This window comes from Microchirus variegatus (assembly GCF_963457635.1).
Source record: "Microchirus variegatus genome assembly, chromosome: 1".
NCBI lineage: Eukaryota > Metazoa > Chordata > Actinopteri > Pleuronectiformes > Soleidae > Microchirus > Microchirus variegatus.
Window position 1 is genome coordinate 20,293,592 of NC_139802.1, and position 14,859 is coordinate 20,308,450.

The window sequence follows — 14,859 nt, forward strand, 5'->3', positions numbered from 1 at the left end:
TGCAGCTCGGGAAAGAAAAAGGACGAGGGGGGGCTTCGCGCGAGCGACTGTGATTGTGTCAACCTCCACAGAGTCATATATCTTTGTAATGACGCTCCTCGGCGGGTGCACGCGCCTGTTTTCTCGTGTTCCGGGGCCAGTGGACGGACGCCATGTTCCTCCTGCTGCTTGAGGACGCACAGACTGCCGCTGCCGCCTTTGTGCGCCTCTGTGTTTTGCGTCTGAAGGTGAGAACATGGAGGAGCGGGCACCAATTATAGCCTGGGTGCCCTAATTGAAGGGGTAAAAAAAATGAACATTCTGTGCATTTATAAGAAGTGTGGTTCACTAACCTACATTCAAGGTGTCAAGAAATACGCACAGAAAAGCCACAAGTTGCAGAAATCATCCAGATGTTCCTTGGACATTGAGATGAAGTAAATCTCCTCTGCCACAGACTATATTAAAATTATGACATTTTGTGTTGTTTATATTGAGATTTTGCAGTTTTTTTCCACTCACCCTGTTAGACCCTGTGTGTGTGTGCGCGCGGGGCCTGGATGGTGGTGGATGCGCGTAATTTACTACTTTAGCTGGGGGGAGGAGGGCGGGTAGTGTTTTAAAGAAATGAACACAGAAGTAGCTCCGTGGATGTGGATTTATAGGAAATTCACTGTGTATGTGTGTGTGCAGTTTGCGCAGTGAAAGGACAGACAAATAACTGGCCACATCACCTCATGATTAAACTGTCATCCATCCATCCATCCATCCATCCTCAAGCACACACTCAATAAAACATGCTCCAGGCGAAATAATTATGTCACATGATTTTTCCACACCAGACCACACAATATGAAGAGGATTGCTTGCCTACCGTGAACAACAAATTTCAGCCGAGGTGACTTTCCGCCGATCACCGTGGCAAAAAGAGAGAGCAGGACCAAAGACTTCATCTTTCCCCGGAGCTCTTTTTTTTTTTTTTTTTTTTGAAAAGCACAGAATAATCAGCCGAAGGTCAGAGCGCACACACAAATATCCCTCTCTTCCTTCACTCAAAAAAACCCCGTCTTTATGGTCGCCTCCTGGCCCTGGATCTCCAGCTGGTCCCGGTTCCTCGCTCGTCCGTCTGCTTCGCTCTCCGGCGGTTCAGTTTGGAGAAGTCGGGGTGTCTCTCTCAGGCTCCACCTCGCCAATAAAAGGCAAAGAAGAAGAAGAAGGAGGAGTGGAGCGTCCGGGGCGCATGGATGAGAACGAGTGGGATTAGGGCAAGAAAAAAATGAATCGTGAACAAAAACACGCATCACATGTGGATTCGCAATCGCAGGAGGGTGACGCCGTCATACCTGTTGCAGACAGATATTCTCATTCGAAATCATGATTTTAAAACGTGTTCAAACAAGCAGCACGAGACGGCTTTTTTCTTTTTCTTTCGAATAATGAACATTTCACAGCCTCACCGTTCTTGAAAATATCTTCTACTTCTATTTTATTTATGTTTTTTAGCCCAAACATCCTCTGTAGACATTGTTATAATCTAATAAAATAACTGGAATTTGCATAATCCCATCATCCTGCCACACATTCACCAATTCATCCAGTATACTTTTATTGTTTTATTTTTTTACACCTGTATATTGTTTTAATTACATTATTTTACATCATATTGTTTGATTTATTGCTTATTCTAGTCCTATTTTGCACTTTGTCCGACAGACAAATCTAATCTATTCTAATACCATATGGTTCTCAAACTGCTGTACGTGTACCGCCAGTGGTACGCAAGCTTCCTCTTGGTGGTACTTGGAGGAAAATCAGAAATACTGTATATACCAGAGTGCGTAGTGAATGAAATGAAATTATAATAATAATAATAATAAGCAGAGTCACCTAATCTCTCGCTCCGTCTTAATCTGATCTCACTACACCACTGTGTGAAGTATATGTGAGGAAAGAGGAGGAGAGCAAATGATCTGTTAGGCAATAAATCTGCCTCCTGTGAAGTCTGCAGTTGACTTTGCTCAAACCACTGTATTTTAACGTTTTAACGATAATGGTGTTACTACTAGATCTATAATCTAATCTAATCTACACTGTAGAACCTAACCGCACATCCTTATAAAAGAAATAGGTTTGAATAACTACATTAGATTGAACTGCACCAAAGTTATGTCAAACTGTATGACTCTTTGTGGTCATTTCATGGTGTCTGACTGCACAAACCCTACATAACACCAGCAGCCAATAATACTACTACTAATAGTAATCCTATCACTATGCCGTGATATGCTGCCTTCACTGTGGAGTCTAATGTCTAATCAATACATGTCAATGAACGCGGCTGAATGGCTGAACGGGGATGAATCAGCAGTTTGGCTCTGCAGTGCTGGCATTCGTTGCAACTTAATTGACTCAAATGTGAAAAAATGGAGGTTAACTCACTGAAGTGAACAGAGGATGAGCCACATGGGTTTTAGTGAGACATTTAGGGGAGCAGTCATTGCAGGAATAACTCAATAAATACATATTGATACAAAAAAAAGAAGAAGAAAAAAAAAGATGTGATGTGTTGCTGCATGTTCCCCCCATTCTGAAAGTGCTGTATAAGGCATTTTTTTTGGGTCAGAGAAATGAGTCACTGGATATTTTCACCTATTTTTTGGACAATTCTGTTTAAATTCTCGACATGGTTGTGCCTGAAAATCCCCGTAGATCAGCAGTTTCTGGAATACTCAGACCATGCAGTTTATCTGACACTAACAACTAAAAAACTCACCTCTTCTCTCCCATTCGGACGCTTCAGCAGCTCGTGTTGACAATGTCTACAAACCCCTAAGTGGATTGAGTTGATGACATAATCATTTGTGTTAACAAGCAGTCAAAGAAAACGTTATGTTCTTCATTAAGAAAGAGACATTTTTTGATCGTTTGTTGTAAACAGAGGCAGACAATATCATCCAGTATTGACAGATATATTTTTTTTAATGTCTGGTTATGTAGGTGTTAGCACTCTCGCCTTTGCAGCAAGAAGACCTGGGTTCCTGGGTTCGAGCCCCGTTTGGAACAACTTCGGAACAAGGGCCTTTCTGCAAGGAGTTTGCATGTTCTCCCCGTGTGTGCGTGGGGTTTTCGCCGGGTTCTCCGGCTTCCTCCCACAGTCCAAAAACATGTGATATGGGAATTAGGTGAATTGGTCACTCTTAATTTACTGTAGGCGTGAGAGTGTGTGAATGGTTGTTTGTCTCTGTATGTGGCCCTGCGATGGACTGGCGAACTGTCCGCCTATCGCCCAATGTCAGCTGAGATAGGCACAGCACCCCCCGCGACCCTCTGGTGGAGGATAAAGCGGTAGATAATGGATGGTTATGTAGGAATTGGCATGTTCTCCCCTTGTGTCGGTTTAGATAAATTGGACACTAAATTTCGCCTTATGTTGTGCTGAGATTGACACAAAAATGGATGGATGGATGGATTAAACAGCCAAGTTTAAAGGAGGCAATAATGAACCAATATTGATATTTTACTGGACACAAAAATATGGTATGAGCCAAAACTCAGAGAATCTCTACAGATGATCGACCTTTGACCTTCGTCTTCGTCATCTGACACGATGTTACTCGAAATACATTTGCATAAAAACTGTGAAGACTCAAATTCGTGTTGATTCTTGTTTTCATTTGTCGCCTCCTGTAGAAGAAGAAATCTGTGCCCCGTACATAGATTATTAATCTGAGGGCGCTTTCACACCAACAGCAGTTGCTAGAAAACTCTAGTTCGTTTCGTTTTTGTTGGTGTGAAAGCATCAATCGCACTCGGGTCCGCACCAAATCAAGCAGACAGAGACCGCCAAAAAGAGGTGGTCTCGGTCCACTTGAATCCGCACCAAATGTCAGACTCTGGTGTGGTCCCTCTGGTGAGAACGCGAACTCGGGTCCAAACCATATTCTGCAGTAAATGCCATGGACATAGCCTACCTTGTAGGTCTTTGGAGCAATCTTCATCTCATAGTTAGCACGACCACATTCATGAAAATAGCGCGTCTCCTCTGCCTGAAATGACGCGCTATACGTCTTCGCCGACTCCAGTGCATCAGCAGATTGTTCTCCAGACGCAGCCGTGACTCATTCTCAAATTGGATATTGATGAAACGTCAATCGGGCCGATTTTGGTTCGTTTGCTGGTGTGAAAGCGGACCACACTGGAGTCATATGTTACATAATAACAATTGTATTGCCTGGTGCGGATCAAATAATCGAACTAGTGGTGTGAAAGCGCCCTAAAGCAGGGTTTCTCAGTCCCTCACTGTTTCCCCTGCTCCAACATACCTGATTCAAATCAGCTCATGCATGCATTGCACAACAACTCACTCTCGAGCTCACACCTACAGTCAAACTAGAGCAAATCAGAGATGGCAGACTTCACCCCATTCTCGCAAAAAGCCTCTGGCGGCCTCCGTTGGTCATATTGGCAAGTGCAAGTGTGGAAGCACAAACAAACAGACAGATACACAGAGCCACCAAAAACAATACTTCACTGCCACTCCGTGGGCGTGGAATCGTGATCCGAACTATTTCATCATAGTTGAACTGTGTATTTATTTTGGGAACTGCAGACACATACATACTGAATAAAAGATGCATTTCCTGTTTCAATATTCTTCTCGGTTTCAACTCCTGCTGTCAACCCGCCTCATGTTTACAGTATAGTCAGCCGTGCAGCCTTTCCACAAGTTCCTGTCAAGATATGTTTGTAGAAAGCAGTGTTACTTTAAAAAAGTAATTAGTTACAGTTACTTGTTACTTCTCCCAAAAAGATACTCAATTAGTTACTGACTTACAAATTATAAAAGTAACTAGTTACTATGGAAATTAAGAATTGTGTAAGTACATTTTAAATGCCAAAATGTATGTGCATTTTTAATTATTTATGATAAATCAGAATATTCTAATGTTGCTCTGGGACAAAGGGAGTGTAACATTCTTAAGCTCCAAAACGTCTGGTGCCGAACAATCAAGCTTGAGTTGTTTTGATTGCATGGCACTGTCTTCGTCTCCTTTAGTATTAACAGTCAGTCATTTCGTGGAAGCGCGTGACAAAGCACTTTTGTCCATTAGAGGGCATAATGTGCATTTAGTGTATATATTCTTTCCTTTAATTTAAGGAAAAGCAATGGTTATACTTCCAGTTCAAGACGGCTGCTTTAGGAATTACCGGGCTCGCCATTCAACATGTTGTTGATCGTTTACTCAATTGTGTGTCAACAACACCCGCCCAATTCTGCCTCTGATTGGATTATAATGAAGTTTTACTCTACCTTAGCCTTAAAGGAGTGCTGTTGCTCCCATCGCTGGTAGAAAGAGAGAGGAAGGAAGAGGAAGGGAGAGGAAGGAAGAAGAGGAAGGGAGAGGAAGGGAGAGGAAGAAGAGGAAGGGAGAGGAAGGGAGAGGAAGGGAGAGGATGCCTCTCATCAACCGACAATAATCTTAAGCCTCGTTGTGATTCACTTCTGATACAGAATGTTTAAAACACTTTCAATAAAAGCACAATAAAACCACTTCATTGTGGACAATACAGGTGTGGCAGTGGGGCTTGGTTAGAGCGACGGCTGCTGGAGAGAAGGGAGGAGTGGCTCAGCCGGTGATCAGACAGCTGGACAGAATCAGGTAATCAGTCAGCTATATAAGCACGTTTGTAACCTGGTTCTGGTCTCTTGCAGTAGGCTGGGTCCTGACATACACACGGACAGAGACAGAGAGAGAGAGAGAGGGAGAGAGAGAGAGAGGGAGAGAGAGAGAGAGGGAGAGAGAGAGAGAGAGAGAGAGAGAGAGAGAGAGAGAGAGAGCAGCGGAGCGCTGACACAGCAGCAACAGCTGTCTCCTTTTGTTTGTTCATTGTTTTGCTTTGCAATAAACCGGTTTACTCACTCACTCAACGACGCCTTCTCATCCTTCCTGAACCCCCGTGAGTGGGAAAGCTCACAACAGGATCTTACAGTTAGTCCAGAAGGTCGTTGTTGGAGACTTGTGTGGAAAAATAAAACTTTAACTTTATTATCCACTTTATTGTCTTAGGTTCCACATAAAAACAACACAAAATAGATGAACAATATGCACTGAATGTCTGGAGATAAAACCAGTGGGATTGAGTTGTTTCAAATATTGTATGACATCATTCACCAATGATGTCATTGTGAGTGTTTTCTATCATTCACTGTAACACACGGGGTGTCTTATTTCATACACTAGGTGGCAGCAAAAGTAGGAGTTTCAGTCTGTGTCAGGGTCTGATGATCATCAGCAGGATTCTTCTTCATTGGAGTTTTGCTGAATACCTGATTACAGCTTCACCTGGTTTGCTTCTGCAGGAAGACGAGAGTTAATTAACTCTCCAAAATTTGCATCTGGTATTATCAGTGATTATCATACAGTATTTTTGTTCAAGCAGGAGTCAACATGAAGACCTCATCAGGTGACATTTACATTCTGTTATTATCAGAAATAACGAGAGGGTTGTGTATTTATGCCATTAAAACTCCTGAATGTAACCTTTCTGTCTCACTGTAGCAGTGTTTACATCTCGTGTCGCCTAGCAACACTGTAGGATGCTGAAACACATCCTACAACATATACAGTCCGAGCTTAAAAACTCAAGGAAGTCATGTAACAACATGCCGACATTAGCTGTGAGTAGTCTAATGGTGCTGAAGTGAAGCAGACACCCATCTTTGCTCTGATAGTCTTGCTTGACAGAGCCTGTTTTCAGAATAATAACATCTTCAAAACTCACCAAAGGTTGACGCTCGCACTCTCTCTCTCCTGTCCCTTTACTCACCTCACACCTGCTTATCATCATCACAATCAAGAACGCCTGAATATCACTCACGCTGACAGACCATAATGATGAACCTGCTTTCCTGTCGATCCAAACCAAACCAAACCAAACCAAGCCGAAGCACTGGAGCACAAAGTCTTAGATCTACTTTACCTGTGTTTGTCTGCAGTTTCAGCTGAGATTGTGGAAAACAGAAAGGTAACGAGACCTTTTATTCACATCCAATCAGACTGAAGGCATCAGAGGATCATTACTGACTCTGGTTACAAAACACTTTGGGATAATTGCATGGTTTATGTAAGCGATTCCTTTCATTTGCCTGTAGGTTGTGCTAATCAAAGGACAACAAGTGGAGCACTGGGAGCATTTAAAGATTTTTATGTTGAATTCATTTCCAATCTTGTTTTAAGTCTATTTGTTTTATTTTTAGTATTAGTATTATTATTATCACTTAGCAGCAGTTGAAAAAGACTTTAGAGCATTTCATAATAGATCAAAATGCATCTTAAAACCCAGTTTTACTGTTTGGCTTTCAAACCTAGTAAGAGACATTGGTTTTGATATTTTTTAGTTTTAATGTATGACCTGTTTATTTGTGTTGTTTTTATATTTTCTACAGTATTGTATTGTTTTATTGTTTGTTCTTAGGTCTATTAGGGTCACACGTTTGTATGTTTTATTTATTTACTAATGTACAACACTTTGTTTCAGCTGTTGCTGTGCTTTATAAATAAAGTTGGATTGGATTGGTTTGGATTAGAGATGTAAAACCACATTTTGCTTTCACAGCAATGAATCCTGAAAGACATTTGGATGAATTCATATTTTCACCCAGGCTTTGAGATTGCCAAAAGAATGAAACCTAATATCTTGAGTGAGTCCCTGACTTTCTGTTTAGTGCCAGCAATTTGTCAAAATATTAATTCAACTCAACCTCAGCCTGAAGAGCCAAATCGGGACGTGGCACAAAATAATTTCACCATACCTCCAGAAGCAGGAAGCAATTTAGACTTCACAAATACATATCCATAATTAAGGTGTGTATGAATTTAAATGCTGATGTGTGCAGATGTTGATTACTTGTCATGCCCGAAATAAACGATTCATTCATTCATTCATTCATTCATTCATTCAAGGTGAATAGAATCTACTAATACACACTTTTTATAAAATTTGAGGGTCAGAGTGTGAATTTGAGCAGTAAAAACGTCTAAACACATATATTCCAACTCTTTCTTCTCTGCCGTTTTTCAGTCAAATTGTAATAGTGACATCGCATCGGACCCGTGCGTTGCCTCGGGACTCTATAGCGCCCCCAAAAGGTGGTTACACGAGTGTCCTCGGACTGGGACAAAACTCAGAGTGTGATGTTCTCATTCCATTAATGAGATGTGTTGATTTTTCATTTCATATTTTCTTTGGTTTCATATACAAGAGGAGGCATTGTGGCTCAATAGCGCCCCCAATCGAAAATGGTAATTTTTCAAAGTTGGATAAATTTTCGAAATACCTTAAGGATGAAGCACCATAGCAGTTCAATCACCCTGTCAAAACCGGCCTGTTCAGAACACAAATGAGACACAGGAAGCTATGTCAGCGTCACTGAGGCTCCAGCAGCTAACAGTAGTTAGCATTTGGAAAAGCCATCATTTGTCGACTCTAGCCGGCACATTGCCGTCATATATAAAATGTAAATTCTCTGAGGCTGGATGTTTGTGTAGAACTCTGTGCTGCACTGTGCAGACAAAAATAGAACACTTCACCGACTTCTGCTCTTCCCTCACCTGGACTCTCGTGTTTTTTAGGGACAAAGCCGAGCTCCACGAGACAACATTGCAGGAATGTCTCATTGTGACGTAGCAATGAGTGCGGAAGTCAACATTGCATGTTTTATCTCCTGTACTTAGACTGAGGAGGACCACAAAAACATGACAAAGTCATCTTTTTCCACACTTTGCCTACTCATAGGGCCTCCAGAGTCCCACATATAAGTATTATAATGATTAAGAAGTTGATTTTGCATAATATGTCTCCATCAAAAAATGAGGATGCCGCAATCCAAAACTTCTAATTTTAAGCACCTGTGGTTAAAACACAACAATTCAACAATTATTTTCTCCTTTCTCCTTCTTACTGCAGCTGAATTTGACCTGTTCATGTATTTATGAAGCGAAAAATCGAGGCGGCGACAAACCCAACCGTAAAAACCATTTTAAACCAACGAGTAACAAACCTGAAGGACAATTTCCTTTTAGATTTTGACCCCTATCTGTAATATTTGAAGCACTTTAGCTCCTTTAATCTGTGGCCACATGAATATACAGCTTTGACGCAGATTCTGCCTGCAGTTTATTTGCTCTGAACATTTAATCTTATTATTGCCTGACTCTGCATATCTGCCAAATACAATAAATACGTAAAATGCATCCACTGCTGCAAAGAAATGTTTCAATCTTTGCTGTGAAAATGAAACTGAGTGGATGAGCGGATGGCACTTGGGAATAGACCATACTGTTGTTGCTGGTGTGCTTGTGTCAGTCATTGGTCGGGGGGAGGGGAGTGGCGTTTAAATACCTCTCTAATCTGCCCTTTTGGCTTTCTGTCCAATGGGAGCAAAAAAAGTTGTATTAAAATAGATCATACAACAGGCCAGGCTGGGTAGGCAGACCTATATACCAGATTAAGACATGCAGAAGTAATCCTAAAGGTTTTAAATCTCTCCTCTATCTCATACAAGTGATTATTAGTTGTTGTTTTTTACTTGGTTATTGTAGTCTCTCTGATATGGACAGAGTGATTTGCTGTCCAGATTATTCTGTACAGCTAAAATGAGGATAACACGTTGGTTACCGTTTGGTTTATTACACTCAAGTGTTGTAATTTGTTTAAAACGAAGAGTCAGCAGTGAAGAATGTGCAGCAGGGGAAACAGGAGTGAGTATTATTGACCAACAAGACCATGTCCTGACTATTAAATTCAAAATAATGCCCTGAGGTCAGCGTCTTATGGCTCCATCCACAAAAACTAACCCTTCTCTTAAGTCTTTTATATCCCAGCTGCAATCAGACTGTTAAACTGGTTTTATTTCTCCCTGGAATTTTATTTAACTTATTTTTGTTTTATCATTGTCTTCAAAATGTCAGCGTTTGCTCTTGCATTTGTATTAGTCACATTATGAAGTAGCGATAATTGTGCAGAAGTCACAAAAATAGACAGTTGTCTGACTTAAAAAACTTTTGCCCTTTACCCTCTATGTTGTATATTGTGACCTTGAGTGTTATGAAAGGTGCCTCCAAATATAATGCATTATTACTATTATTATTATATTGTTGTAGTAACCTTTATGTATCAATGGATTTGGGGACATCATTAAATTGCATTTTGGGATAAATAAATGTGTCGGATCAGCAGGGATACACATGGCTCTGAGAGAGAACAGATTTTCAGTGTGGGAACAAAATCCCAGAAAGAACGTAGATTTGCGTGCGTGACTGCCAACTGTAGCATTATCGTCTTGCAACGTGGCAACAAAGTGAACCAAAACTTCTTCACACAAACAGCACACAGATCAAATTCTTTGGTTATGCAAAATACACGTATCCCACTGCCAATTTCCCCGATAATAGCATCCTCTTAGAAGACCCTGGTTCCATAGAGACTGGTTCTCAGATGAATGGATTTGGCTCTTCCACTCAGTCTCTTGACAATTAAAGTAAAAAAAACAAAAAAAAAAACATTATTCAACAATTCAATGCATTTGCAGAGACACACAGGGATGATTTAAATATATGCATTTAATAACGTTGAAGTGAAAAAAGCCGTCGTTTACGAAACAAGATGATAAACCGACTTGTCAAAAAGTCTGCGTGTGCATCATTTTGCGTGTTCCTGGCATCGTAAAAGCATCGCTTTGTGCATAGTGCATCTACACAGTTAAGTTCATACACATCAACATCAGTGGAGTACAGTATCTGAGTGACACTAATCCCCAGAACTAGATCAAAATGATGAGAATAAACCCAGCACGCACAGAAAACGCCCTTGACCTACATATTTACAAGACAACGGCAAGCGTTTTGTCTTTCAGCTCTGAGAATGTTACTGAGGCACATATCTTCCGGTGTTTTGTCGAATATAAAAAATTAATGAATAAAAACAAATTCCATCATTTGATGGAACAAAGACCCTTCAAAATGTGATGATTCGATAATGCAGAAAAATAAAGACAGTGATCCAGTTTGTACCAGTAATGAAATGGGAACGTTCTCGTGTACATGATGCCACACTATTATATTTCCTTTCATCTCTAACGCTGTTACATGATCATTTTAAAGCAAGCAAGAACCAGCTGAAAATATAACGCAACGTTATAAATTAAATCCAAAAATGTCCACCATGTCACCATGAATTTGACAATTATTGCAAGTAGTATCAAAAGCTTCATCATATTATGTTAAAGTTTTACAACCGATTAATTGACACATTATTCTTCTGTTGGTGAGCAACCATAACAACAACAACCCCGAGGCTCAAAAACGCAAATGTTCACTTGACTTAGGTTTGGCTTTTACACTATGTACGAATAAAACAAGCACCTGGTATGATTATGACAATGTAGAAACATGTGACGGATGCTTTAAACTCTCAACTCTGCATGTGTAATCCTAATACCTGTGAAAATGAAAGGTCCAGTGTGCAATTTAGCAGGGATTATGCAGTATGTAGCCTTAGAATAAGCCTTTGGGCAAGGGACTTGCTTTAGTGAGGCCGCCATCTTGTGCCATCGTGTTTCCACCATGATGGCCGCTAGCAAGAGAGTGTGTTCCACATTTTGAAGCAGAAGCTTTGATGCAAATAAGGGGAAAACAACCTCTTTTCTTGTTTGTGAAGGCCACTATAGTACCCAACTTTGGTTTTGGCAAAGAGAGGGTTGAGTGAATGAGTCCTCTGTCACTTTTCTTACACACTGGACCTTAAAAATGGCTGGCTACACCTCTTTTTTGTTTGTTTCTGACACAAAACCAATATCACAACTTTGAATTTCAACCAGAAGCAGTCTGATTGAGGGTTTTATCTTAACTGTTCATAAGACATTTATGCTAATGCATTTACCAAGCTGTAACGCCACCGAGCTGATGGGCGTCTCTATTTAAATCTTGTGTTAAGTGAAGTAATTGTGCCTTATTTGGGATTTACAGATCTAAAAGGATCTCCAATTCAGTGATTTTGTCCAGTGTCGGACTGATGCCATACTGCAGGATTCTTCAATCCTGGTCCTGGGTACCCACTTCCCTGCATGTTTTAGAAGTTTCCTTGCTCCAACACACCTGATTCAAATGTTCAGGACCAGGATTGAGGAAACCCTGCTATACTGACAATCATAACAACGCATCTTTATTTAAAAAAAAAAAAAAAAAGTATAATTGCATGCTACATAAAAAATGGACCTGTGCTAGGTAAGATGCCGTTTGCCTGTTTGAAGCAAAAATAGCTGGAATCAAATGTGCATTTACCACGACACAGCCCAGCATTCATCGTCTGTTTAACTCTCTCTAGTTCAGGATCATGAGATATTCATTTGAAAGACAGTCAGAAGCCCAACACACTGACTCTGATTTGCCTTTGAGTAGAAGTTCTTGAATGTCTCAACGGTGTGTCCACATTGCAAAGAGTCAACGCAAAGACCACTTTCGCCTCTGCCTTGTTATTTAAATAAGTTTCATGGTGAACCTGCCGCCGTCACCTTCTCCTCCCCCTCCACCCATGGAAGACCGGGGAACAAAGTCAATCGTCGCGGTGTGTTTGATCTGCCCTTTGCTCTGGCTCCAGAAGAACATGAAGACGAAACAGATGGCCACTGAGCTGAGGAAAGAGAGGAAGCCCATGGTGGTGGCAATGATCAAGGTCTTTGCGTCAAACGGGTATGGCTTGGCCATTTGAGTGGAGGAGTTGACTGCTTGAGTATTTGAAGACTCTACCCAGCCCTCGTCCGAGTAGAAAGGGATGGTTCGGTTACGAGGAAGGCCCTTCACATGGAGACCAACATTTAGGCTGTCATTTCCAGCCGCATTGCCCACCAGGCACTGAAAAGTGCCACTGTCCTGAACCTGGGCAAAACGGACTTCTAAAGTACCATTAGGCAAAACTCTGACTCGTCCTGTTGGGGAAACCACTTTCTTATTGGATGAGATCCAAGTGATGGATGGGAATGGGTCTCCATCAGCCTTACAGGAGAAGAGAACCGTTGTGCCCTCCTCCACTCTGGCCTCCTGTGGCCTGCGGTCCAAGATACGAGCAGGGCGGCATGTAAACAGCCTTGGTAGCTCCTTCTCTGAGAAGTCTTTGAATTTCCGCAGTCGCACAGCATCAGGGGAGAAACAAGTGGGCTGATGTCCGTCAAAGTTCAGGCGTAACCTGCGGCGGACCACCCAGAGAAGGCGGCAGTCACATGCTAGGGGATTCCCATCCAATCGCAACACCTGAAGGTTCCCCACAGAGTGGAAGACACTCTCCTCCAATGTATACATCTGATTGGATGTTACATTAAGCATGCGAAAGTGGACCAGTCCCCTAAAGGCTCCTGGTTCTATTCGTAGCAGGCTGCCCCCTACTAGATGTAACTCCTGGAGTCTCAGGAGGTCACCAAGCAGATTGCCTTGGATAGCAGTGATGGGGTTGTAGGACAGGTCCAGAAATCGCAGATAGGCCAGTTGACGCATTGCTGAGTAAGGGACAGCACTCAGGTTGCAGCTGGTAATGACAAGTGAGGTCAAATTGAGGCCGATCAGGCTGTTGCTAGCAATAGTGTCCAGGGCCGGCCAGTTTGCAATCAGGAGGCTGCGCAGACGATGGAGTCGTCTAAATGCGTTGTTGGGAAGTGTTGTTATAGTGAGGCGCAGCATCTGAAGATGCGTCAGGCTCTGGAGCTGGGACAGCGCTTCGGTGGGAATAGAAGTGAGATTACTGCGATCGATGTTGAGCTCCTGCAAATTCTGGAGACCGTAGAAAGCCCGCTGCGAGATGAACACCAAGTCATTCTCGCCAGCTTCCAGCATTTGTAGGTTCACCATTTCCTTAAAAGTATAGTCCAGGAAGACCAGAATCTCATTTTGGCTCAGATCTAGAAAGCACAGACTGGACAGGCCAGAAAACACCCCGACTGGAATGATCTTGAGTCGGTTACTCTTAAGCCGAAGCGCCCTGAGATTCTGTAGGCCCTGGAAAGCCTCCACCTCAATCATGGAGATTATATTATCACTGAGATCCAAGTCTTGAAGCTGTGTGAGGCCAGAGAACTGGCGGCGGCTAACAGTCTTAATCTTATTTTGGGAAAAATCCAACCGTCTGGCATCGCTGGAAAATCCCTCTGGCACTGAGAGGAAATGTTTGCCAGAGCAGCTCACTTCTTTAACCTCCGGGCGACACACGCAGCGTGAAGGACAGACTCCTGCAGATACACCCAGTCCAAACTGGAGCAGGATGCTCCACGTCCCCCATCGTACAACGGACTCCACAAACATCTTACCCCCTGCCTGAGAGAGAGAGAGAGAGACAGACAATAATGAATAATCCGGATGCATTTCATTTCAATTTAGCGTCTTTACTTGATTCGAACTGAAACTTACCGTTTCAGTCTTGTTGTGCAGATTCGCATAACCAGTGGAAGTCAAGTTGGAATCAGACTTGAGTTAAGTCTTTCGTAAAAGATGAATTTTAGTCAGTAACATGCCCTTTACCGTGGCCTGGAGAAAAGAAACAAGAGGAACAAGTCAGCAACAGCAGCCTTACGCTATGGATTCAAGGACAAAGTTTAAAATAACATGACACGTAAGACACGGCCATCAGTCTGTCATTGCACTCTTGTGTGTCTATTTTTTTAAATGAAGACAGGTGTAAGAGAACTATTAACATTGTTAATCTTGTCAGTTTGGTGTTACAACCAAACCAATACAAACTAGACATAACAGCATCTTTCTGAACAGACTGAATCACTGACTGTCCTGTGACTAAATTATTCATTAGTGGCAGCTGGTCTAAAGTAGTGACTAAAGA

General features: G+C 42.0%; 2 protein-coding genes across 2 annotated transcripts in view; both read right to left on the reverse strand.

Moving 5' to 3' along the window:
* The window catches only part of LOC310924624 (semaphorin-7A), a gene marked incomplete at both ends in the record, with an annotated part of 41,255 nt that extends 40,323 nt beyond the window's left edge, over positions 1–932 (reverse strand). The window contains one exon of the mRNA XM_083886412.1: positions 854–932. Coding sequence (XP_083742538.1) covers positions 854–932 — 79 coding nt within the window. The remainder of the gene's footprint in view (positions 1–853) is intronic.
* Positions 933–12,515: 11,583 nt separating this feature from the next.
* On the reverse strand, positions 12,516–14,327 carry lingo4b (leucine rich repeat and Ig domain containing 4b; the record flags this gene model as incomplete). Its single annotated transcript, XM_083894691.1, has 1 exon — positions 12,516–14,327. The coding sequence occupies one exon, from the start codon at positions 14,325–14,327 to the stop codon at positions 12,516–12,518; it is 1,812 nt and encodes a 603-aa protein (XP_083750817.1).
* Positions 14,328–14,859: the final 532 nt, after the last annotated feature.